At 38.3% G+C, this 27,564-nt stretch overlaps 1 protein-coding gene across 3 annotated transcripts; it reads right to left on the bottom strand.

Annotated features, from left to right (window-relative positions):
- Positions 1 to 769: 769 nt before the first annotated feature.
- On the bottom strand, positions 770 to 27,564 carry LOC111139330 (ectodysplasin A2 receptor). 3 transcript variants are annotated; one of them, XM_022491594.1, is made up of 7 exons: positions 27,478 to 27,564; positions 7,469 to 7,647; positions 6,827 to 6,912; positions 4,143 to 4,307; positions 3,522 to 3,523; positions 1,321 to 1,375; positions 770 to 1,149 (listed from the first exon to the last, which is right to left on the bottom strand). In XM_022491594.1, the coding sequence occupies exons 1-7, from the start codon at positions 27,562 to 27,564 to the stop codon at positions 770 to 772; spliced, it is 954 nt and encodes a 317-aa protein (XP_022347302.1). The 3 variants fall into 3 exon arrangements, with proteins under 3 accessions (XP_022347302.1, XP_022347303.1, XP_022347304.1); XM_022491595.1 differs by lacking the exons at positions 1,321 to 1,375; positions 3,522 to 3,523; XM_022491596.1 differs by lacking the exons at positions 1,321 to 1,375; positions 3,522 to 3,523 and having other exon boundaries at positions 770 to 1,143.

Raw genomic sequence — 27,564 nt, 5'->3', positions numbered from 1 at the left:
CAGCTGGGCTCTAGCTTAATTCAAGCACTGATTTGCTCCATGACTTTGAGCAAATCACCTTCCCTCTCTGTCTCAGTTTCTATCTCTATAAAATGAGGCTAACAAACTCTGACCTGCTTACCACAAAAGGGTGTTAGATCAGATAAGTGTAGTCAATATGGAAGGGTATACAAATTGAACTAGGGTTGGGGAAGGAAAGAAAATTAACAAGATTTAAACATTTTGAATGTGTCAGACACTATAAAAGATGCTTGCACATACATTTCTTACTCAACCTCCCACATGATCTTATGGGGTAAGTAGTGCTCTCTACTTTTTATAGTTTAACGACCTGGGGTACAACGAGGTAAAGAGATATACACAAGGTTTACAGAGCCATTAAGGAATAGAGGTAGATTTCAAATATAGGGATGCCAGATGGCAAGGCTTACTTATTTTTCCATTGTGTCATGGTGCTTCTACACATGAGTGGAGATAACTGAATATGAATATTAAGACAGTGAGGTCAAGAGAGCCTGTAAAAACCCAGGATAGAAAGACCAGCACCATGTCAACCTGGCTACTTCCTTGACCATTGTAGGCCCAGAAATGTGATATTTGGCTGACAAACTCCAAAGATTAGCGTAGCCACTTTTGCCCCTCCAGTGTTTCTAGCTTGTTCTTCCTCTACCTCTAGCCCTACCAAACAATATTCCAGAGGAAAATTCCTTGGGGATGGTCCCCAGTTTCTGGTCTTTCTGTCCCACCTTTCCAGCTCACCTCACTAGAGCTAAGGGCTGGAGACTTCAAATGGCATCTTGAACTCCAGTCTGTCTTCAGAGTTTTCAGCTCTGTCTCCCAACAAGGTCTCAGCTCCAGTATAGGAGGATGAACTAGAAAACTTTTGTAGATCGAGCTCTGTGCATTCGATCGGGGTGTGGACCCAGTGGGAGTGGCTCTCTGAGGCACAGGAGACCATGGTAAAAGACTCCTGTGTGGGTAAGCCACAAGTTGAGCTGCAGTCATCATCCAGGATGGGGTTAAGTGGCTGGGTCTCACAGATGCTTTCACTCAGGGGAGACTCAGGACTGGTCTCCTGGCCAGGTGGCATGGAGAGAGATTCCTCTTCTGCTGCCTCAACAGCCTCAAACTGCAGTGAACCTCCTGCAACTTGAAGCAGAAAGCCACTGGGTCACACAAAGGTAGGAGATCCTTTCAGTAGAGGACCTTGTCCGGAGTACAAGATGGGCAGGGCCTGGGAAGTAGTGCTCCCCTTCCCCTCCCTGGAGATCAAAGTACCTAGCACTAGGCTGAGGTAATACAATTGGGAAACACATTTACACTGGGGTATCAAATTGAGGCTACCTAGTGGTGGATCAGGAAAAAGAGTCAATTTCTCCAGAGAATGAGAAATCCTTTGAGGGCAGCAGGACTTTGACCCTCTTTTCCCATGACCTTCATCCCTTAGTGTTATGCCTATGTGTTATGTTGTGTCATATGTCAAGAGGCACACTGCAGATGGAACTAAGATTATGGATCTTAAAATAGTGATATTGTCTTGTATTACACAGGTGGCCCCAATGTCATTATATGTGCTCTTAAAAGCAGAAGAATCAGAGAGAGCATCAGAGAGATGTGACATGAAAAGGACTTGATCCATCATTACTAGTTTTGAAAATGAATAAGGGTCATAAGCCAAAGAATGGCTTTCTAGAGTCTAGGTAGACTCTAGAAACTAGAAATAGCCCTCAACTGACAGACAGCAAGGAAATGGGACCTCATTCCTATAACTGCAAGTAATTGAATTACTCCATCTTTCTGAATGAACAAGGAAATAGATTCTCTCCTCCAGTTTCCTGAAAGGAACACAGTCCTGTGAACAGATTTATTTTGGCCTTTAAGACCCTAAGTAGAGATCCAGCTAAGTCCACAAAACTTCTGATCCATGGAAATGGTGAGATAATAAATAAGTGTTTTAAGCCATTAAATTTATGTTAATTTGTTATGGCAGTGACAGAAAAGGAGTACATGCTTCACGCATAAGTCTGATACAGTATCAGGTTATAAACAGAGTCCATGTGGTGTGTATTTGTTTGACTCTCTGCATTGTGGTTGTTTTATTTATTTGTTTGTTTGTTTATCTATTTATTTATTCATTTAGTCATTCAGTATATATGCATGTATTTTATTACTAGAATTCATCATCAGAGCTTAAAACTAACATACAGAAATTTGGATTTCTGTATTCCTCTGAAAATGCAGAAAATCTTAAAACATTGAACATTCCCCCATGGTAAAATAAAGAGAAAGAAGAAAGAAATAAAGGAAGAAAGGAAGAAAGAGACAAAGAAAGAAGAAGAAAGAAAGAAAGAAAGAAAGAAAGAATGAACGAACGAACCACTTGGAGTTGAGTAGCAGATTCGCCTTTGGGCAAAAAATGAACTAACTCTTTAGTTTGCCATAGTCCCTACTCCTCTCTATTATGTAATATATTGGATCTAATTCACACAATGATTTCTCCTATATGACTCCAGTATGCATATTAGCCAGTGACTCCCGATAAACACCCTCTCCAAATGAAAATAAATAAATAAATAAATAAAGTTAGTTTTATCCTCTTTCTCCTGTGGAGACTCTGAGGGAAATACTTGCCCTCATATCCTCAGGGAAGGCTACTTAATTATTATCTTGAAGACAGGGGAGGAGCAGAGAAGGGTTACCCACTTCTCCTTTCCTGAGGCAAGAGGAGGGACATAAGCAACTCTCAGATGTTGCCTCATCTTTATCTTTCTGGGGTGTGGAGCCCAAATTCTTCACCGCCTGTGTTTCAGGCCCATGCCCAGGGACTGGGCAACAGCTCTCTTATTTGAGAAACTGTCTCCAAAGTCAGAAAGGTCCACCCTGAACCATAACGTTCCAAGATCCACCAAATAGTAGAGGAGAAAGAAACAGAGTTTGAGAGGGTTGATAAAGGGATAACAGTGTTCCCTTTGCATCTCTGCAGTCCATGAAATGCTAGATTCACCATTGCTTAAGCTAAACCTATATTCTAGGCCTTCTATAGATTATCTGGCATTTCCTAAAACCAAACTTACCCAAGGAGGTCTATATAAAGAGATCTTCCCACATAGAGAGAAGTTAAAAAAGTGATACTGTTTTGGGCCCAGTATCCGGTGGGCTGAGGAGGAATCTGAGCACCAGTATATCTAAGAAACTTTATCTTCCCCATTTCTTACTAAACAAACTCTATTCATTAGCCTGGATTCCTGTTTAGGTGTCTTTGCCTAGCTCTCAGTTCTCTCAATGACATGAAAGCTGCACAGAACCTTAATACTCTGGGTTCTTGTTCTAACCCTTTGCCTATTCCTGGCCAGCCCATCATCCCATCTCTTCCCATCTTTGCTTTCATTGACCTAGACTTTCTGTCCCACATTTTTGGAAAATGGCTAGAGCTGTGCTGAAAGCAGATCACAATGGTACTCCTGACTTTATGACCTTCCATTGGCAATTTCCATGGCAATCTCCTATGGGCTGGGCCAGACCTCTTTGGGTGTCAGTATTGTCTGGGGATAAATGTCTGGGTCCACCAGCTCCTCTGGAAACTGGATTCTCAGCTACCACATTTGAGATATAACTATACTGATAACAGTTGCCCAAGACCTCACCCACTTTTATTACAGTCATGTCTCAAAACCAGCCATTCATCCTCTATTCCTGATAAGCTCCAGAATCTATACCTATAAGTAGGAATGAAGAATTGGAAAAGAACTTAGAAACCAACTAATCCAACACCAACTCTCATTTTAAAGATTAGGGATGAAAAGGCCCAAAGAAGCTAGACAACGTGTCCAAAGTTGCATAGTAATGCATAGGTTGATTTAGAACCTAGGTATCCACATTTCTTCCCCAAGGGTTTTCTCACGATGTTATGTTCCTTTATGAACCCCTTTACCTTAATGAATCAAGTTCCATAAATTTGCAGGGTTGGCCTCAGTAGTTTCTGAAGTCCCATGCTTTCTATTGCCACCCACAGATAGTCCACCCCTGAGGTTTTTCAGCACTGTAGGGAAGGCCCATTAACTCTCAACCCCAGAAAATTCCTCTCTTCTGTTAATCAGAGCCTTGCTCCTGATTCGTGTGATATGTGAAGTAGCTACCCTTACCATGCTGGCAATGTCTGTTGAAGAACTGCTTGCAGTAGAAGAAGAAGAGCCCCAGGAAGGCCAGGGAAAACACCACAAGCAGACTGCTCATCAGTGCAACAAGTGTGGCCTCCTGAGGGGGCACTGTGGGTATATTTGCCTTCACTAAGCTCAACTGGAAGGCACCTGTGAGATAAGAAAATGGGGGATGTCATTCACCATGGGCAGTTAATAGTCACCCTGACACTGGGCCTGACCTTCTGTAAGCTATTGTCCTCTTCCTAGGTCCTCCCTCAGTTAGGGCTGCTAAGCTGGTTTTAATTCTTCATAGAGAAGGCAAAAATATAAAAAACGAAATAGAAGAACTTGCAAATACTGTTGGTAAAGTATAAGTTAATAAATTATTCAAACACAAACATATTTTATGGTCTTTCCATGTCATATCTAGTTATATAACCTAGAAAACTAGAAACAAATTAAAATGTTCATCAGTAGAGTACAGGATAAATAAATCATGTAATGACATAATATTATTATATAATTTAAAATAAAAGACATGTATGGATCAATATAAATAATCCAGAAGGGAAAAAGAAAATTGGGGAAAGTGAGGATATAACTTGAAATAATTTATATAAAATATCAAATATGAAATTATGTAACAAAAATACAAGTATTAAAACATGGGTTGAGGGTTTGGCAGAATCATAGTGCTCACCAATTATCCACATGCTTCCCTGTATTTCTTATAGACTTTGTAGTTAGGCCATCAGAGTACTTCTGGCCAATGGACCATGAGTGAAAGTAATGTGTGTCCCTTGCAGACTGAAGTAATTAAGAACCACTATGTTTCTTCCATATCTTCCCTGTTCCATCAACTTAGGAGCCACAGGGTCTAGATGGTATAGTCACAAGATGGAGGAATGTCTTTATACAGTGAAAAATAAACTTTTGTATTAAGTTAGGGGTTTGTTACTGTAGCATAGCCTACCAAAAGGATGCATACAATTTTATGACAGAGGTTGCCTCTGGGGGAATAGGGAGAGAATGAAATTCAGAGAGGATCAAAAAGGAAATTCTATAGGGATGCCTGGGTGGCTCAGTCACTTAAGTATCTGCCTTCGGCTCAGGTCACAATCCCAACGTCCTGGGATTGAGCCCTGCATCAGGCTCCCTTCTCAGAGGGGAGTCTGCTTCTCCCTCTCCCTCTGCCCCTCCTTCATGCTCTCTCTCTCACTCTCTCTCTCAGATAAACAAACAAAATCTTTAGAAAAAAATAAATTCTATTAAATCTGTGGAATCTTTGTTCTTTTTAAGAAAACCCTCAGATTGTTTTTCAGAGTCTATAGTCTCTCATGATTCACCTCCCCTTCCAATTTCCCTCAACTCCCTTCTCCTCTCTAACTCCCCTTGTCCTCCATGCTATTTGTTATGCTCCACAAAAAAGTGAAACCATATAATTGACTCTCTCTGCTTGACTTATTTCACTCAGCATAATCTCTTCCAGTCCCGTCCATGTTGCTACAAGAGTTGGGTATTCATCCTTTCTGATGGAGGCATAATACTCCATAGTGTATATGGACCACATCTTCCTTATCCATTCGTCTGTTGAAGGGCATCTTGGTTCTTTCCACAGTTTGGCGACCGTGGCCATTGCTGCTATAAACATTGGGGTACAGATGGCCCTTTTTTTCACTACATCTGTATCTTTGGGGTAAATACCCAGTAGTGCAATGGCAGGGTCATAGGGAAGCTCTATTTTTAATTTCTTGAGGAATCTCCACACTAAGAAAACCTAAAATAAATACGCAAAATGTTAAAATTTATTAATTTTGGATGTTGTGCAATTAACCTTTTTTAAGATTTTATTTCTTTATTTTTGGGAGAGAGAGAGAGAAAGCATGAGCAGAAGGTAGATGCAGAGGGAGAAGCAGACTCCCTGCTGAGCAGGGAGCCTGACATGGGACTCCATCCCAGGACTCCGAGATCATGACCTGAGCCAAAGGCAGATGTTTAACCAACTGAGCCACCCAGGCACCTGCAACTAATGAATTTTATATATTTTTTTCATTCTAAATATTTCTATATACAAATTTTAGAATTGTTTGTTCCAGCACTTTGAAAAATGCCAGTAGTATTTTGATCGGGATAGCATTGAAAGTATAGATTGCTCTGGGCAGCATCTACATATTTGAAATATTTAATAATATAAACATATCAATAATTGTAAGGAGTGAGTATATCTATCTATTTATCTATCTATATATGATAAATAGAGAAAAATGATAGATAGAAAAATGGATGGTGGTATGGGCATAGACTAGATCCTAGTACTTCATTCAGGCTTCTCTATTCCTAAGCAATAGAGACTCTTTTAAACCTTATATTACATCATCATTATCATCTATAAGTGTACAAATAGTATAATTTATAAAGTACTTTCTAAATCTATTAATTCATTAGACCTAGACAGCCATCCCATAAGGTATGAAGAATGGTAATTATCATGACTTACATTCTTTTCAGATGATGTAAAGAGGGTTATGCAGACACTGCATTATAAAATAAGAATTCAAATCTAACTGCTTCCCTTGCCAATCTGCTCTACATGAAGGAGTACAAGGGGGTAGGGAAGTATTTACTACCCTATCTTGCTACCACCCAATGAGTTGGAGGAAAACAGGAGAAGAGAACTGGATACACACACTGAACCTCAGAGGTGGGTGTCTGCTTTGTGCATGGAATGCACTCTTGGTCCTGCAGTCCTCCAATGCGTGTCTTTCGGTAGAACCTATGGTCAGAGCAATAAGGAATGGCAAAGTAATAAAATAAACAATGCATGTAGGCTGGTCCTTACTGAGACCATAAGCAACTTCTAAAAGTCTTGCCCTCCTGGAAGCCGGTACCCACCTCCAACCCTCATGAATGCTCTGCCTCAATATCTGATTCTGAATCAGAGTCCCACATGTTCTACCTCCTCCCTCATTCACCAGACCCAATAGCTAAGAAGCAGAATTAATCTTATAAGAGAGGGGAGCACTGCTTTGAATTCAACTGCTTCATGATCTCTTTTAGGTCTACAGTGAGATTTACCTTGAATCTTGGGCCTTGGCTTAAGCATGCCAGCATGATGAAAAAATTGTTGAGTATTCATCTGTGGCTGACCATGTGCTAGGCACTTTGTAAGGGGATCATGGGAAGACACTGCTTCTCTCTCATGGGACTTTGAGCTCATCATGATATGGACAGTTAGAATATTTCAACTAGACTTTGAAAGGTAAGGATTAAAAAGACCTCCAAGGAATATAAAAGGTCCAGAAAAATCTTGGTCTCCAGAGCAGGCTCACCTAGGCAGGCAGTCTCCACAGACAGCATTAGAGGTAGCTGTGCAGTTGGCCTTCTGGATGCGATTAATGACAGCACAGGTGATGCAAGTCTGACATCTATGGTGGCCCCAGCTGCTTTTGAATCTGCGGGGAGGGCAGGCTGTGCAGTATGCATCTCCACCTTCTCCATAGCCACAATCCTGCAGAGAGACAGGAATCACTAACACAGCTCTATAGAAACTTAGAGAGAGGATCAGCTATGGGACAAATGGACATCGTATACAGTAGTGCTTTACAGGCTGCAAGTTGCAATACATTTATGAGTCACAAAATCAGTTTACTAGTTTGAGATCAGCATTAAAATTGAAAAACAAAACAAAATAATGACATAAAATATCAGTGTGCATATGCTAATGCTAAATATCAGTCAACATAGGCTAGGTTATAATATGGCATGTGGGAATTTACAGTGCCTGGATAGATAAAATCTGACTTGTATATGCCTCCCTGGATGAGACTAATTGAAAAGCAAAGGAGGAGTGCCCAGAACACCGGCATCCTTTGAAGTTTCTTGGCTGAAAATGGCCAAATTCTTACTGAGGCTCAGGGTTCTAATCTAGGGAGTAAATGTTTAAGTTTTGAAGAAAAAAAAAAGGCACCTGTTGTGGTCGCATACTTCACTGACTCCTTGCCTTCTTGCGCTTATCACACACTGCCCCATATATTAATATCCTGACCATTAAAGTTACACTTTCTTCCTCACTTTGCACTTGCACCTCATATATTGCTAAGATCCCAATAAAAATGGAGACAAAGCTTGGCACAAGGTCTTTTGCCACTTGAGAGTCTTGTCCTCAGGCCTCTTCTTTCTCCTACTAAGGTGTCTGGAGAATTCTTTTCATTCGCCATTCTCTGGGTTTGATGGCCAAACCTGACATTGGCAAAAAGCGAATTCCAAATCTCAATGCCTTAAAGGAACAAAAGTTTATTTTTCAATCACCCTATTAGCCTACCAGAGGTCTAGTAGGAGCTATGCTTTACATTATTCTCATTGGTCTACACAAGGTAACAGAGGCTTATCTTTGTGTTGCCATGATTGGAACATCAGGGAAAAGAGAACATTGTGAATTGCCACTGGCTCTTATTTTCTTCCAGAAATGATCCATTTCACTTTGCTCACATGTCTTTGACCACACATACCATCTGACCATTAGTAACTACCCAAGTAAAAGAAAGTGCAATTCCACAATGTTCTAGAGGGTAAGGATGTGGAAATATTTGACAAACAGCTGTAATCACTACCAATACCTCAATATCATCTTACAAAACTTTTAGAGATAAAATATATGCAAGTATGTGTTAGAATGTGACAAAAAATGTATTCCTTACTCTTGGTAATGGTTAAAAAATGTTTGAATGCCAGTGATATAGAGGAGAGATGAGTCATCTAGCTGGTTCTTGCCTTGGGTCTAATATTGACTCAGTGTGACTCTAACCAGTCCCTCTCTATTTCTAAAGATCAGAAGCCCCAACATTTGAAGAGGCTGAAGTAGATAGTCTCTAAATATTCTTCCAGCTCGGACATTCTAACTTAGGTATAAGGCACCTGCCTGATATATCATAGCTCTTTCAAAAATACAACTCTAATTATTAAGGGATATTAACTATTTGCTAGTTATGGCAGAAGTAGGCTGATTGCCAAACTAAGTCTCCATTCTTCCTGAGAATACCATTAGCCAACATTCTCTAACCCCACTGTAGTTAGGTGGATTCATGTACCTAATTTCTAGCTAATGGAATATGGATAAAGTGATGTTTGCCTCCCTTAGGCCTGCCCCCAAGAAAACTGCCTGTTTTTTTCTTTATACTTATTTTATATTTAAAAATGCTTTAATTTTATTTATACTGAGATTTTCTGGAACACAGGAACACCCAGAGAAATGCTGAATTCAATATATTAAAAATGAAAGGACATCAAGAAAATGGAGAAGGTGGCAGCTCCAAGCTTTCATTTCCTCATAGTAACACAGAAAAACAGGCAGAGGGACACATGGGTGGCTCAGTCAGTTGAGCATTCAGCTCCTTATTTCAGTTCACGTCATGATCTCAAGGTCTCAGGATTGAGCCCAACATCAGGCTCCATGCTCAGCAGAGTGTCTGCCTGAGGGTTCCTCTCCCTCTCCCTCTGCCCCTCCCCTGGTCCGTGTTCTCTCTCTCTCTCTCTCCCTCTCTCTCTCTCTCTCTCAAATAAATAAATAATTCTTTACAAAAAGTATGCAGATATTGTCACAATCAATATTTCAGGACTCTGGGAAACAAAGGTTTACAGCAATTAAGCAAATGCTGAACCAAGAAAAAGACGACTTGAAAATGAAAGGAAAATTTTATGCCATTTTTGTTTGCCCTTACTACACCCCTCTCCTGAGCAGCTCCAGTTCTAAAGTGGAGGCAATCTTAAAGTGGCAACAGCCTGTATTCTTAGTGGGAGGACTTCATCCCTAGTTCCAGAGTGAATTGAGCAAAACCTATTCAAAATTATTGTGTTTGACTGTTCTAACCTGTCTGTTGGCTACCTGAAAGACTGGTACAAAGTGTTCACCTCTGTTTCATTCAATTCAGAATTCAGACTGGGAAAGGGGTAGGCATTTAAAAAAATAAAAGATTGCAAAGCAAACTAATGAACAACAGATTCCTAGGGCAAGAAATTATAAGCAAATAAACACAATAGACATCCTAACCTTGGAAGGGTTAGAAAGACGAAAGAAATGTGGGATAAATGAGAAATGTGTTGTGAAATGGAAACATTCAGAAGCACCCATATATATGGGGGAATTTAGAAAGGCACATGCATTCCTAGGGAATGAGAAATGCTTATAAAAGGAGAAGACCCAAAGCTTCCACATCAGGCTGATCCACAGGCTAAGTGCAATTTTGGCTAAGGAATGCTTCAGCACAAACCCAATCTGCAAAGACTGGGAAAGGTGTGTTTTTGTTTATTTTTTGTTTATTTTGCTTAACTTCTAACACTATCAAAATATTATTGGGGCATCTGGGTGGCTAAGTCTGCTAAGTTTCTGCCTTCAGCTCAGGTTATGATCTTGGGCTCCTGGAATCCAGCCCTACATAGGGAATCCATGCTCAGCAGGGAGTCTGCTTCTCCCTCTCCCCCTGCCCCTCCTTCCTGTATGCACTCCTTCTTAAATAAATGAATAAATAAAATAAAAATATTAACTAACCATGATCTAAATGAACACAGATTACATGACAAAATATGGCAAAGAATACAGTGTCTGAAAAAAGAGTTTGGAAAAAACCTAAATAAGTGACCCAATAAGCTTTCAATAAATTCATTTAAAAAAATAAACTAAATGTGAAGAAAAAAAAAACTGCTTAACACCACATTATAATAAAAAAAAGGTTAGTTTTGAACAAAAAGGTGACAAAGCATATAAAGAAATAGGGATGTATGGCTCATTTAAAGAAACAAATAAAATTGATAGTTTCTGAGGAAGTCCAGACATTGGACTTATTAGACAAAGACTAGAAGACTAACATCTTAAATATATTAAAAAATCATGAAATAAGGAAATTAGAAATATGTGTTTAAACAAAATGGTAATATAAAAATTATAAAAAAGAAACCAAACAGAAATCCTGGATCTGAAAATAAACCAATTGGAATAAAAATGCATTATAAGTGTTCAACAGCAGCTCTCAGCAGGTAGAAAAATGAATAAGCAAACTTGAGGACAGTTGAAATTACGAAGTCTGAGGAACAGAAATAAAAAAAGGAATGAAGAGAGTAAACAAAACCTAAGAGACACCAAAAAGTGGAGTAACAAACAATGGGGATTCCCAGAAGGAAAGGAGAGAAATAAACAAGCAGAAACCATATTTGAAGAAATAATGGCTAAAATTTTACGAAATGTGATGAAAGACATTAATAAACACATCTATAATGCTCAATGAACTTTAATAGGAAAATTCAGAGACCCATAATAAGACATATTAAACATAAGATATACAGAGCCAAAGACAAAGAAAAAACCTTGACATAACAATAGAGAAACAACTTGTCAAGTACAAGAGATCATATTTTTCCTAAAAAATATGGAGCCTGGAAGGCAATAAGATGACATATTTAAGTATCTAAAGAAAAAGACTACTAACATATTATTCTTTATCCAGGAAAAAAAATTCTTCAAAAATGAAGGAGAAATTAAAACATTTCTAGATAAACAAAAGCTGAGGCAGTTTATTAACAGACCTGTACTGCAAGCAATGCTAAAGGGAATTCTTTAGGTTAGAATTAAAGGGTGCTGGGGGCTCCTGGGTGGCTCAGTGGGTTAAGCCTCTGCCTTCCACTTAGGTCGTGGTCTCAGGGTCCTGGGATCAAGCCCCGCATTGGGCTCTCTGCTCAGTGGGGAGCCTGCTTCCCTCTCTCTCTCTGCCTGTCTCTCTGCCTACTTGTGATCTCTCTTTCTGTCAAATAAATAAATAAAATCTTTAAGAAAAAAAAATTAAAGGATGCTGGATAGTCGCTTAAAGCCACACAGAGTGATAAATATCTTTGGTAAAGGTAAATACATGAACAAATATAACAGGCATCATTATTGCATTTTAAGTTTTCCACTTCACCTTTTATTTCCTATACTATTTAAAAGAAAATGCAATAATTATAAATCTATGATATTGGCACATAGTTAAGACAAAAGTGAAGGGCGCCTGGGTAGCTCAGTGGGTTAAGCCTCTGCCTTTGGCTCAGGTCATGATCTCAGGGTCCTGGGATCAAGGCCGGCAATGCGCTCTCTGCTCAGTAGGGAGCGTGCTCCCCACCCCCTGCTTGCCTCTCTGCCCACTTGTGATCTCCTTCTCTCTCTGTCAAATAAATAAATAAAATATAAAAAAGTGAAAATAATAACATAAAGAGAAGTGAGACCAAGCTGTATAAATTAGAGGTTTTGTATGCTATTGAAGTTAACTTGGTCTCAATTCAAACTACATTGTTAAAATTTAGGATGTTAAAGGGAATCTGCATGGTAACAAAAGGAAAACAACTAAAATATATATAAAAGGAATGAAAGGGAAATTAATAAAACTCATTGCAAATAAATCAACTAGCAAAAATGGTAATAATGTAGGAAATGAGGGTCAAAAATGGTATAAACCATACATAAGACAAATAACAAGATGTAAGAAGTACTCCCTTAACAATCTCTCTCTCTCTCTCTCTTTTAGGTATTTCTCTTAATATCAATGTTCTAAATGCTCCAAAGGCAGAGATTGGCAGACTGGATAAACAACAACAATAACAACAAAAATATACATGCATGACGCACCCATATGCTGCATACAAGATTCAAAGACACAAATGATTGAAAGTAAAAGAATGAAAAACATATTCCTTACAAATGGTAACAAAAAGAGCCCTGGGGTGTCTGTATTGATGCCATATAAAATAGACCATGAACAACAACAACAAATCTATAAGAAACAAAGAAGAGGGGGGAGCAGTTAACATGGCAGAGAACTAGGGGGACCCTGGGCTTTTCCTCATCCCTTGAAGACAGCTGTACTGAGGTTGTATCACTTAGAACATCCATTAAATTAACCTGACGAATGGGAGAAGGGTATCCATGTTTGGAGAGAGATAACCTGGCAAAGTGCCAAGTGCATGGAAGTGAATTTGAGGAGAGAAAAACTGTGGTGCTGTAGAAAGGAGGGAACAATTTCCATGGAGAGAGAAAAAAGAGAGAAAGAGAGAGGGTTGAAAGAATGTAGCATCAGGTTCACACAAGAAGAAAACCTCTTTGGACCAAGGACTGGAGAGTGAGGGGTATTGAGTGTTGCAGGATTTTTGCAAATAGTGTATGGAGCTCAAGCTCTGAGGTTTTGGAAGAACATGACTTTCACCAGAGTGCAACTATGACATGCGTTCCTGGGGAGGAGGGAGCTAGCCTAGGAGCATATAATGTGGTGTAGGAATATCCTGGGTCACACTGGGAGAGAATGATCCCCTTCTTGGAGTACATTTGGAAGAGGGTATTTTGCTTCTCTAAGGACAAAAGACACTTCAGGTGCCAGCAAAGGGCCTTTCATCAATACGAGACAGAGGCACATGCAGAGGGTGGCTAACCTGGTTGCTGCATTTCATTGTGCTACAGCATAGATTCCATGCACTGCACAGGCAAGGGACTGTTATTCTGGGACAAAGGACACCAGATACAGCAGGGTGAGGCTCCATGCTAAAGGATGAAGATAGGCCCAAGCAGTGCCAGGTCCTCTAAGATTTGGAGTTTTGAATTTGTCAAGCAGCAAAGATAAATGCAGGAGAACTGTGGTGTTGGGTGGGCTGAGGGCCCCTGCTACTTTGTAAGGTCTTCCTGACAGGGACAAGAGAGTGGGGTGGAGCCATTTTTCCTCCAAAAACAACAGAGTCAGGGGCACCTGGGTGGCTCAGTGGGTTAAAGCCTCTGCCTTTGGCTCAGGTCATGATCCCAGGGTCCTGGGATTGAGCCCCACATCTGGCTCTCTGCTCTGCAGGGAGCCTGCTTCCTCCTCTCTCTCTCTGCCTACCTGTGATCTCTCTCTGTCAAATAAATAAATAAAATCTTTAAAAAAAAACAAAAACAAAAACAGAATCAGACTTCAGAGTGCAACACAGTGGCCCCAAGAGGAGGTGAGACCTGCTTATACCAAAATCTGCCCCCCTGTACCTAGCGACTGCATATGTACTGGGACATGTTTGATTCTGAGCCAGTGCATGGGGCCTCTCCTCCAGAAGACCAGCATAGGCAGCACCCCACATGCACAAGGTTTACTGATCATAGGGTGCTTCAAAGTGTCAGCAGCAATTCTGGTGGAAATAGGACCAGGATTTACTTCTTAGTTTTTTTCTATTCTTTAGAATCAGGCTCATAGGTGTTTGTTTTTTGTTTTTTTTTTTCCCTTCCTTTTCTCTTTTGGGGGGGGGGGGGGTTTTTTGTTTTTTTTTTTCCTTTCCTTTTTTTTTTGGGGGGGGTGTGGGTTCAGAATTGTTTTTCTCTTCTTTCTTTCTTTTCTTAGGAATCAGGCTTATAGTTTTCTGATTGCTTTTATTTGTTCTTATTCCTATTATTTCTTTTTCTTTTTTTAATCAGATTTTTTTCCCTTTTTTCCAGGCTTATTTGAAGAAACAAATCCAAATACACGTAGTTAAAGGTCCAAACACTCCCCACCACAAGTAAGGAGGAACTCTACAGGGTTGGACCAGTGGGAAAGAGCAGACAAAACTCAACAACAAAGTACACATAGCATACATGAGAAACACTTCCTAAAGTGTCAGGCCCTGGACAGTGTATGACCCCTTTTTAATATAGCATTACTCTCAGGTGTAGGAAAGATAACACACTTATAAAGCATGCAAAAGACAGAAGCTTACCCAAAATGAAAAGATGCAGGAAATTCTCCCTAAAAGAAAGGTCGGGAAGAAATCACAACTAAGGACTTTCTCAAAGCAGATAAAAGCAATATATCTGAACAATAATTTAAAGCAGCAGTCATAAGACTACTAGCTGGACTTGAAAAAGCACAGAAGACACCAGAGAAACCCTTGCTACAGATATAAAAGAATTAAAATTAGGTTGCCATAAAAAATGCTACAACTGAGATGAAAAACTGGATACTGTTCCCAGTGTCCAGTCCCAACAAGAACTGAAGAAACAGAAGAGAGATTGGGCGATATACATAGATAAATAAATAGCTAGATGAAATTATGGAAAATAATGAAGCTGAAAATAAGAGGGAAAGAAAATTACTAGATCATGCATGTAGCCTTGGGGAACTCAGTGAGTCCATAAAGCAACATAATATCCATATCATAGGAACCCCAGAAGAAGAAGAGAGGAGAAAAATGGGCATAAAGTTTATTTGACACAAATTATAACTGAGAACTTCCCAAATCTGGGGAAGGAAATATGCATTCAAATCCAAGAAGCATAGAGAATTTACCTCAAAATCAATAATAAAAGCAAGTCAACACCAAGACATAGCATAGTGAAACTTGTAAAATACAAGGGTAAAAGAGAATTCTGAAAGCAGCTAGGGAAAGGATTTTTTAAAATTATTTGTTGTGTTAGCTAACATATATTACATCTTTATTACTTGATGTCATGAGAAAAAAAAAAAAATGTCCTTAACCTACAAGTGTAGACACATAATGTAGAAGCAGACCTGTCTCTTGAAACTTGGCAGGCCAGAAGGGAGTGGAAGGAAATATTCAACATGCTACAAGGAAAAACATGAGCAAAGAATTCTTTATCCAGCAAGTCTGTCATTCAATATAGAAGAAGAGATATAGTTTCTCAGATAAGTAAAAACTAAATAAGTTCATGAACCCTAAACCAGTTCTGCAATAAATATTAAAGGGGACCATTTGACTGAAAGAGAGACCAAAAGCAACACAGTCTAGACAGAAACGGAGACTTTACAGGTAATATACTGGCACTAAGCTCATATATGTCAATAATGATTCTGAATGAAAATGGAATAAATACTCCAAAGGGCATAAGGTATCAGAATGAATTAAAACAAAAACAAAAACAAAATCCTCAAGACCCATTGATATGCCACTTACCAGAGACTCATTTTAGACACAAAGACACCTCCAGTTTGAAAGTGAGGGGGTAGAGAATCATTTATCATGCTAATGAACATCAAAATAAAGCTGGAGTAGCCATACTCATACCAGACAAACTAGATATTCAAACAAATACCATAATGAGAGATGAAAAAGGGCACTATATTATAGTAAAGGGGTCCATTCAGCAAGAACATCCGACGGTTTTAAATATTTATGCTGCTAACTTGAGAACAGCCAAATATATAAATCAATTAATAAAAAAAATAACTTGAAGAAACTGATTGATAATGATACAGTAATAGTAGGGGACTTTAGCACTTTACTCACATCAATGGATAGATCATCTATGCAGAAGATCAACAAGGAAACAAGGGCCTTGAATGATACACTGAACCAGATGGACTTAACAGATAGATTCAGAGCATTTCATCCAAAAGCAGCAGGATATACACTCTTTTTGAGTGCGCACGGAATATTCTCCAGAATAGAACAATTACAAGGTCACAAATTAGGCTTCAACCTCTACAAAAAGACTGAGATCATACTACACATATTTTCAGACCAGAATGCTATGAAATTTGAAGTCAACCACAAGAAAATATTTGGAACAACCACAAATACATGGAGGTTAAAGATCACCCCGCTAAAGAACAAGTGGTTTAACAAGGAAATTAAAGAAGAATTTTTTTAAAAAACATGGAAGCAAATGAAAATGAAAACACGACATTTCAGAACCTCAGGGATACAGCAAAGGCAGTCCTAATTGGGGAGTATATGGCAATACAGGCTCTTCTCAAGAAGCAAGAAAAGTCTCAAATATGCAGTGTAACATTACACCTAAAGGAGTTGGAAAAGGAATAGCAAATAAAGCCTAATGCCAGCAGGAGAAGGGAAATAATAAAGATTAGAACAGAAATCAATGATATACAAATCAATAAAACAGTAGACCAGACCAAGAAAACTAGGAGCTGGTTCTTTGAAAGAATTAACAAGACTGATAAACCTCTAGCCAGACTTATCAAAATGAAAAGACAAAGGATTGAAATAAATAAAAGCAGGAATGAAAGAGGAGACATCACGAACAATGACACAAAAATACAAACAATTATAAGAGAATATTATTATCAGTTGTATGTGAACAAATTACACAATCTGGAAGAAATCAATAAATTCCTAGAAACATATAAACTACAAAAACCGAATGAAGAAGAAATAGAAAATCTGAACATACAATTAAAGAAATTGAATAAAAAAAAAATCTTCCAACAAAGGAGAGTCCAGGGCCTGATGGCTTCCAAGGGGGAACCCTAACAAGCCCTTAAAGAAGAGTTAATATCTATTCTTCTCAACTTGTCTCAAAAAATCAAAATGGAAGGAAAACTTCCAAACTTATTCTATGAAGCCTGCATTACCTTGGTCCCCAAACCAAAGACTCCACTAAAAAGGAGAATTATAGACAATTATGCCTGATAAAACTTGTTGCAAAAATTCTCAATGAGATCCTAGCTAATGGAATCCTAGAGTATATTAAAAAGGAATATTCACCAAGACAAAAGGTATTTACCCTTGTCCCTATTGTTCAACATAGTACAAGAAGTCCTAGCAACAACATTCAGACAACAAAAAGAAATAAAAGGTATTCAAATTGGCAAAAAAGAATTCAAACTCTCTCTCTTCACAGATGACCTGATACTTTATCTGGAAAACCCAAAACACTCCATCCCCAAATTACTAGAACTCATATAGCCATTCAGTAATGTGGCAGGATACAAAATCAATGCACAGAAATCATTTGCTTTCTTATACACTAACAATGAAACTGTAGAAAGGGAAATGAGAGAATTGATTCCATTGACAACAGCACCAAAAACCATAAGATAGCTTAGAATAAACCCAAACAAAGAGGTAAATGATCTATACTCGAGGAAGTATAGAATACTCATGAAAGAAATGGAAGAAGACACCAAAAGATGGGAAAACATTCCACGCTCATAGATCAGAAGAAAAAACATTGTTAAAATGTCTATGCTGCCCAGAGCAATATATACTTTCAACATCATCCCAATCAAAATACCAATGGCATTTTTCAAAGTGTTGGAAAAAAACAATCTAAAATTTCTATGGAACCAGAAATGACCCCGAATCACCAAGGAAATGTTGAGAAAGAAAAACAAAGCTGGTGGCATCATATTGCCTGATTTCAAGCTTAATTACAATGTTGTGATCACCAAGGTAGCATGGTACTGGCACAAAAACAGGCACATAGACTAATGTAACAGAGTAGAGAGCACAGATATGGACCCTCAACTGTATGGTCAAATAATCTTCAACAAAGTAGAAAAAAATATCCAGTGGAAAAAAGACAGTCTCTTCAATAAATGGTGCTGGTAAATTGGACAGCTATGTACAGAAGAATGAAACTTGACCATTCTCTTACACCATACACACAGATAAACTCAAAATGGATGAAAGACCTCAATGTGAGACAGGAATCCATCAAAATCCTAGAGGAGAACATAGGCAGTAATCTCTTCGACATCAGCCACAGCAACTTCTTTCAAGACACATCTCAAGGCAAAAGAAAAAAAAAAGTGAAAATGAACTTCTGGGACTTCATCGAGATCAAAAGCTTCTACACAGCAAAGGAAACAGTTACCAAAACAAAGAAGCAACTTATGGAATGGGAGAAGATATTTGCAAATGAAACTACACACAAAGGTCTGATATCCAAGATCTATAAAGAACTTCTTAAACTCAACACCCATAAAACATGTAAGTCAAAATATGGGCAGAAGACATGAGCAGACACTTCTCCAATGAAGACATACAAATGGCTAACAGACACATGAAGAAATGTTCTTCATCATTGGCCACCAAGGAAATTCAAGTCAAAACTACATTGCAATAACACCTCACACTATTTAGAATGGCAAAGATTAACAAGGCAGGAAATAACAAATGTTGGAGAGGCTGTGGAGAAAGGGGAACCCTGTTACACTACTGGTGGGAATGAAAGTTGGTGCAGCCACTTTGGGAAACAGTGTGGAGATTCCTCAAAAATTACAAATAGAGCTACCCTATGACCCAGCAATTGCACTACTGGGTATTAACCCCACAGATACATGTCTAGTGAAAAGAAGGGCCACATGTACCCCAATACTTATAGCAGCAATGTCCATAATAGCCAAACTGTGGAAAGCGCCAAGATGCCCTTCAACAGATGAATGGATAAAGAAGATGTGGTCCATATATACAGTGGAACATTACTCAGTGATCAGAAATGATGAATACCCAATTTTTGCATCAACATGGATGGGACTGGAGGAGATTATGCTAAGTGAAATAAGCCAAGCAGAGAAAGTCAATTATTATAAGGTTTCCTTACTTAAGGAACATAAAGAATAGTATGGAAGACATTATGAGAAGGAAGGGAAAAATGAAGGGGGGGTAGAATCGGAGGGGGAGACAAACCATGAGAGACTGTGGTCTCCATGGAACAAACAGGGTTTCAGAGGAGAGGGTGGGGTGGGGGTATGTTGGCCCAGTGATGGGTATTAAAGAGGGCACCTATTGCATGGAGCACTGGGTGTTATACATAAACAATGAATCTTGGAACACTACATCAGAAACTAATGACAAACTGTATGGTGACTAACATAACATAATGATAATAATAAAAAGGATAGATGGTCTTTATTCCGGGATGGCAGGGTTATTCAATATCCCCTAAAAATCAAAGCAATACACCACATCAATATAAGAAAGAATAGCAACCAAATGATCCTCTCAATAGATGCAGAACATGCATTTGACAAAATACAGCATCCTTTCTTGATAAAAACCCTCCACAAAGTAGGGGTGGAGGCAACATAGCTCAACATCATAAAAGCCATATACAAAAAGAAAAACTGAGAGCTTTTCCTATAAGGTCAGGAACAATACAGGGACATCCGCTCCCACCACTGCTGCTTGACATAGTACTGGAAGTCCTATCCTATGCAATCAGCAACTTAAACGAATAAAATGCATCTAAATCATCAAAGAAACCAAAATTGCACTCTTCAAGATGACAAGATATTCTATGTAGAAAACCCAAAAGACTCCACCAAAATTTTGCTAGAACTGATACAGGAATTTAGCAGAGTCGCCAGATATAAAATCAATGCACAGAGGTGTGTTGCATTTCTATATACCAATAATGAAGCAACAGAAAGAGAAATCAAGGAATTGATCCCATTTACCAAAAACCATAGGATACCTAGGGATAAACCTAGCGAAAGAGGTAAAAGACTGTAGTCTGAAAACTATAGAACTATAGAAACTATAGAACACATAGGAAAAAAATTGAGGTAGAAACAAAGAAATGGAAAGCATTTCATGATCATGGATTGGAAGAACAAATATTCTTAAAATGTCCATAATTCCCAAAGCAATCTACAAATTCTATGCAATCCCTATCAAAATAACATTAGCATTTTTCACAGAGCTAGAACAATGAATCCTAAAATTTGTATAGAACCAGAAAGGATTCTGAATAGTCAAAATAATCTTTTAAAAAAAGAAAGCCAATGTGGGAGACATTACAATTCTTGACTTCAAACTGTATTACAAAGCTGTAATTAACAAGAGAGTATGTTTCCTTTGTCTTTGGAGACATATTTTGAAAGAAGTTGCTGTGGTCTCCTCTAGGATTCTGATGGATTCCTGCCTCACATTGAGGTCTTCTATCCATTTTGAGTTTATCTTTGTGTATGGTGTAAGAGAGTGGTCGAGTTTCATTCTCTACACATAGCTGTCCAATTTTCCCAGCACCATTTATTGAAGAGAGTTTTTTCCACTGTATATTTTTTCTTGCTTTATCGAAGATTATTTGACTATAGAGTTGAAGGTCTATATCTGGGCTGTCTGCTCTGTTCCACTGGGCTATGTGTCGTCTGTATTTATGCCAGTACCATGCTGTCTTGGTGATCACAGCTTTGTAGTAAAGCTTGAAATCAGGTAATGTGATGCCCCCAGTTTTATTTTTCTTTTTCAACATTTCCTTAGCAATTCAGGGTCTCTTCTGATTTCATACAAATTTTTGGATTGTTTGCTCCAGCTCTTTGAAAAATACCGGTGGAATTTTGATCGGAATGGCAATAAAGTATAGATTGCTCTAGGCAGTAGAGACATTTTAACAATGTTTATTCTTCCAATCCAAGAGCATGGAATAGTCTTCCATCTTTTTGTGTCTTCCGCAGTTTCTTTCATGAATGTCCTGTAGTTCCTCGAGTACAGATCCTTTACCTCTTTGGTTAGGGTTATTCCCAGGTATCTTATGGTTCTTGGTGCTATAGTAAATAGAATCAATTCTCTAATTTCCCTTTCTGTATTTTCATTGTTAGTGTATAAGAAAGCCACTGATTTCTGTACATTGACTATGCATCCTGCCACATTACTGAATTGCTGTATGAGTTCTAGTAGTTTGGGGGTGGAGTCTTTTGGGTTTTCCATATAAAGTATCATGTCATCTGCGAAGAAAGAAAGTTTGACTTCTTCATTGCCAATTTGGATATCTTTTATTTCTCTTTGTTGTCTGATTGCTGTTGCTAGCACTTCTAATACTATGTTGAACAAGAGCGGTGAGAGTGGGCATCCTTGTCGTGTTCCTATGTCAGCCTTTTTCCATTGAGGATGAAATTTGCTGTGGATTTTTCATAGATAGATCTCATGAAGTTGAAGAATGCTCCCTCTATCCCTATACTCTGAAGCATTTTAATCAGGAACGGATGCTGGATTTTGTCAAACGCTTTATTTTTGCATCAATTAAGAGGATCATGTGATTCTTCTCTCTTTTCTTATTGATTTGTTCTATCACATTGATTGTTATGCAAATGTTGAACCACCAATGCAATCCATGGATAAATCCCACCTGGTCCTGGTGGATAATCGTTTTAATGTACTGTTGGATCCTATTAGCTACGATCTTGTTGAGAATCTTAGCATCCATATTCATCAGGGATATTGGTCTGAAATTCTCCTTTTCTGGTGGGGTCTTTACCTGGTTTGGGTATCAGGGTAATGCTGGCTTCATAAAAAGAGTCTGGAAGATTTCCTTCTGCTTCAATTTTTTGAAAGAGTTTCAGGAGAATAGGTATTATTTCTTCTTTGAAAGTTTGGTAGAATTCCCCAGGGAATCTGTCAGGTCCCAGGCTTCTGTTTTATGGGAGGATTTTTGATCACTGCTTCAATCTAGTTACTAGATATAGGTCTATTGAGGTTGTGAATTTCTTCCTGGTTTAGTTTTGGAAGTTTATAGTTTTCCAGGAATGCATCCATTTCTTCTCAATTGCTTAACTTATTGGCATGTAACTGTTGATAATAATTTCTGATGATTGTTTCTATTTCCTCGGTTTTAGTTGTGATCTCCCCCTTTTCAATCATAATTTTATTAATTTGGGTCTTCTTTCTTTTCTTTTGGATTAGTTTGGTCAATGGTTTCTCGATCTTATTGATGCTTTGAAAAAAAACAGCTTCTAGTTTAATTGATGCATTCTACTGTATCTCTTGTTTCTATCTCATCAATCTCTGCTCTAATCTTGACTATTTCCCTTCTTGTGTGTGGAGTTGGCTTAATTTGTTGTTGATTCTCCAATTCTTTAAGGTGTAAAGACAGCTGGTGTATTCTGGATTTTTCCATTTTTTTGAGGGAGGCTTGGATGGCTATGTATTTCCCCCTTAGGACCACCTTTGCTGTATCCCATAGGTTTTGAATTGAAGTGTCTTCATTCTCATTGGTTTCCATGAATTGTTTAAGTTCTTCTTTGATTTCCTGGTTGATGCAAGCATTCTTAAGCAAGGTGGTCTTTAGCTTCCAGGTGTTTGAATTCCTTCCAGACTTTTCCTTGTGGTTGAGCTCCAGTTTCAAAGCATTGGGATCCAAGAATATGCAGGGAATAATCTCAGTCTTTTGATATCGGTGAGCCCTGATGGTGACCCAGTATGTGGTCTATTCTGGAGAAGGTTCCTTGTGCACTCGAGAAGAATGAGCATTCTGTTGTTTTAGAGTGGAATGTTCTGTATATATCTATGAGGTCCATCTGGTCCCATGTGTCTCTCAATGTTCTTGTTTCTTTACTGATTTTCTGCTTGGATGATCTATTACTGATAGTGGGGTGTTGAGATCTTCTACTATTAGTGTACTCATATCAATATGACTCTTTATCTTGATTAACAGTTTTCTTATGTAATTGGCTGCTCCCATATTGGGGGCATAAAAATTTACAAATTGTTAGATCTTTTTTTTTTTTTTCATTTCCACCATTTATTGAGTGATTATGAGTATGTTAGTGGTTTTATACTTTTCATCTTATTTAATTCTCACCACAGGATGGGGCATTATTATTCCACATTTCAAAATGAGGAAAGTGAGGCCCAGAAAGGTTAACATCTAAAATACATAAAGACCTCATATAACTCAATCGCAAGATTTTTTTTTTTTACTTTTTAAATTTATTTTCAGCGTAACAGTACTCATTGTTTTTGCACCACACCCAGTGCTCCATGCAATCCGTGCCCTCTCCAATACCCACCACCTGGTTCCCCCCACCTCCCACCCCCCACCCCTTCAAAACCCTCAGATTGTTTTTCAGAGTCCATAGTCTCTCATGGTTCGCCTCCCCTTCCAATTTCCCTCAACTCCCTTCTCCTCTACATCTCCCCTTGTCCTCCATGCTATTTGTTATGCTCCATAAATAAGTGAAACCATATGATAATTGACTCTCTCTGCTTGACTTATTTCACTCAGCATAATCTCTTCCAGTCCCATCCATGTTGCTACAAGAGTTGGGTATTCATCCTTTCTGATGGAGGCATAATACTCCATAGTGTATATGGACCACATCTTCCTTATCCATTTGTCCATTGAAGGGCATCTTGGTTCTTTCCACAGTTTGGCGACCGTGGCCATTGCTGCTATAAACATTGGGGTACAGATGGCCCTTCTTTTCACTACATCTGTATCTTTGGGGTAAATACCCAGTATTGCAATGGCAGGGTCATAGGGAAGCTCTATTTTTAATTTCTTAAGGAATCTCCACACTGTTCTCCAAAGTGGCTGCACCAACTTGCATTCCCACCAACAGTGGAAGAGGGTTCCCCTTTCTCCACATCAGCTCCAACACATGTTGTTTCCTGTCTTGCTAATTTTGGCCATTCTAACTGCTGTAAGGTGGTATCTCAATGTGGTTTTAATTTGAATCTCCCTGATGGCTAGTGATGATGAACCTTTTATCTTGTGTCTGATAGCCAACAAATTGTTAGATCTTCTTGGTGGATAGTCCCTTTAACAATTATGTAGTGTTGGGGTGCCTGGGTGGCTCAGTGGGTTAAGTCTCTGCCTTTGGCCCAGGTCAGGATCTCAGGGTCCTGGGATCAGGCCCCACATTGGGCTCTCTGCATAGCGAGGAGCCTGCTTCCCCCTCTCTCTCTGCCTGCCTCTCTGCCTACCTGTCATCTCTCTCTCTGTCAAGTAAATAAATAAAATCTAAAAAAAAAAAGAATTATGTAGTGTCCTTCTGTATCTCTGACTAGTCTTCAGTTTAAAATCTAATCTATCTGATATGAGAATCCAGCTAGCACAATTCTTACATAAATTTTGATGCTGATAGTGTTATAAATGTATTTATTTATTATAGATAAAATACTAATTTATAAAACATAAAATGACATGCAACCCAAAATCACCATCATAATGGGCTTATCCTAGAAATGTAAGGTATTTCAATATTTAGAATTTATTGATATATACAAACAAATTAACATGTTAAGGGGAGAATAGATGAAATTGTCAACAAATGTTGATAAAATGTGACAATATTTGAAACCATTTCTGATTTTTAAAAATCTTATATAAAAGATTTTAAAAACACTCCATATGCTGCCATATTGTCTGTCTACTGATGTGCCTTAAACTAGTAAGTAATAAACAGAGAAAGTCAATTAACATATGGTTTCATTTGTAGAACTTAAGGAATAACATGGAGGACATTAGGAGAAGGAAAAGAAAAGGGAAGGGGGGGGATCGGAGGGGGAGATGAATCACAATACTGTGGACCCTGAGAAACAAACTAAGGATTTTAGAGAGGAGAGGGATAGGGGGTTGGGTGAGTCTAGTGGTGGGCATTAAGGAGGGTACATATTACATGGAGCACTGGGTGTTATATGTAAACAATGAATCTTGTTTACATATAACAAAAAACTAACGGTGTATTGTATGGTGCCTAATATAACACAATAAAAAAAGAAGAAACAATAAACAATGAAGAGTAAAACAATCTGAAATAGTTCACAAAATTGAAAATGCAAATAGATAAAAAACTCAAAAAAATTTCCCCATCAAATAGAAAAAAAGGTAAGATAATATAAAGTTCTCATAATTTAGTAATTTTAAATTACAAAGGAAGGTATAAAATTAATAGATGATAGAAACATGCATTGTTCTTGTGTGGTTTGGCTTTTGGGATATAAGAAATCCATGCCCTACTGAAAATAATTATAATTGTAATAGACATTAGTAAAATAAATTCAGAAGTTTAATCTGCTAATATATTTCAGGAATTTCTAAACAGTGTACATAAATTTTCATAGTAATAATACTTTTAGAAGTATGTCCTGAGGAAATATTGTTGATTTTCTGTAAAGATTTATTTATATTAATGTTTACAATCCATATGAGTAAATTTTAAAACTAAATATACATAACTGTAAAAACAAGGCTGTGTCAGATGATGTTAGCTGTTTATCTAAACGTTATTGCCCATTTTCTTATTTATTAATAGCACATTGATTTCATTCTCAGTTGCAAGGTAACCAGTCTCAAGAACTGATTCTTGGTTGGCCTTAGTTAATCTTGGTAATCCCATTACCACTTGCCAGGTATTCATTTCCTAGCCTTTCTTGCAGTTTAGAGATACAACATCAAATTTGCACCCGTAAGATAAAAGGAGAAATCTACTCTGAGGAGCTTCTAGGAAAATAATTCTTCCCTAATAAAAGTCAAGCTACTTAGTCCCTGCCCCTTCTTCCTGACTTTGACTGTGCTGTGAAGATGTGATGCTTTGAGTTACGGCAAAAGAGGCCACAAGCATGAAGACAAAACAATATACTGAAGATGAAGAATAAAAAGAGCCTGGGTCCCTGAAAGCATTGTTGATCTGCTCAACCAAACATAGTCTCCTGACCTCTAGACTTCATTACATAAATAAATGCGTTTAGCATTCAAGTTACTGTTGCTTTATGTTACTTTTAACTTAGGACATCCTAATTGAGTCAGAGATAAACTAAGTCCCTCATAGCAAAGCTGAGACTCAAACCCTTGTTTATCTGGCTCATGTTTATTTTTACTGAGCCATTTTGACTTTGGGAAAGTCATGCATCCTCTCTGAGTCTTAATTTCCTAATCTAAAATGGGGTTCTTAATACCTCCTTGGTGGGACTTAGAGCCAAATTAGACAATGCACATGAAAGTCCTTTACAAGGTACAGACTGCTATACAAGTACAATCAGTTTATATGTAAAGCTTTTGCAGGAACAGAACATTGCATCTCATTTGTTTTCTCTGAGCTTTCTAGTGCTGTTGAAATACACAAATGTACATTTCATCATGGGTCATGTTTTAAGAGTTTGGTAACAGCAGTTTGATAGATAGACTAATTTTTCTACCTTGAAGAAGATGTGAAATAGAGAGATAGGAAGATGGGCTAAATAACTGTATTTTATTTTATTTATAGGATCATGTCACTTTTCTAATCAAAACCCTCCAAAGGGTACCTGGTGTAGCTAGGGAAAAAATGAAAATTTCTCATCATAGATTTTACGACTCCACATGGTTCGGCCCAGACCTTCCTCTACAACCTCATTGTGTACCACACTCTATTTCACTTTACATCAGCTGCACTAACCTTCTTCTTTTTCCTTGTATATAACTAGTTCATTCCCACCTTGGGATTCTGTACTAGCTATATTCTGTCCCCAGAAGACACCTCCTTAGAGAGGCTTTCCTCTGTTACCTGATCTGAAGTAACTTTGTATCAGATCAGACCTGACATCTGGCTCCTGAATCCCAAGAGGGTGGGCCCTAATTTAGTTGACAGATTTACCTAATGCTAAACAGTCTTCTTAGGCCTCTACATTCCATATTTGCTCTTGCTATATGCCATTATCTCATGGAATCCTCCCCTGACCCTGATCCTGTCAAGTGGACTTTTTGTTGGCACTGTCACTGCTATTATCATAATCTTTGGATTCCATGTTTTGTCTGCTAAACTGGATTAGCCACAGGTTAATGACTCTCTTAGTCATGGACCCACTCAGTTGTGAGGCTGAGTCCTAGAATATGACAGAAGTAAGTATCCTGATGAGAGGTACTTACCTTAGAGAGTTCTTGTCCAGGTCCACACAGTTGGCAGGTGACACACTGTCCCCATTGGTCCCAGTACTCATTTTCTTGGCAATCCAT

This window comes from Enhydra lutris, unplaced genomic scaffold (assembly GCF_002288905.1).
Source record: "Enhydra lutris kenyoni isolate GAN:26980312 unplaced genomic scaffold, ASM228890v2 scaffoldscaffold100, whole genome shotgun sequence".
Taxonomy (NCBI): domain Eukaryota; kingdom Metazoa; phylum Chordata; class Mammalia; order Carnivora; family Mustelidae; genus Enhydra; species Enhydra lutris.
This window is presented reverse-complemented; position numbering and strand designations above follow the sequence as displayed.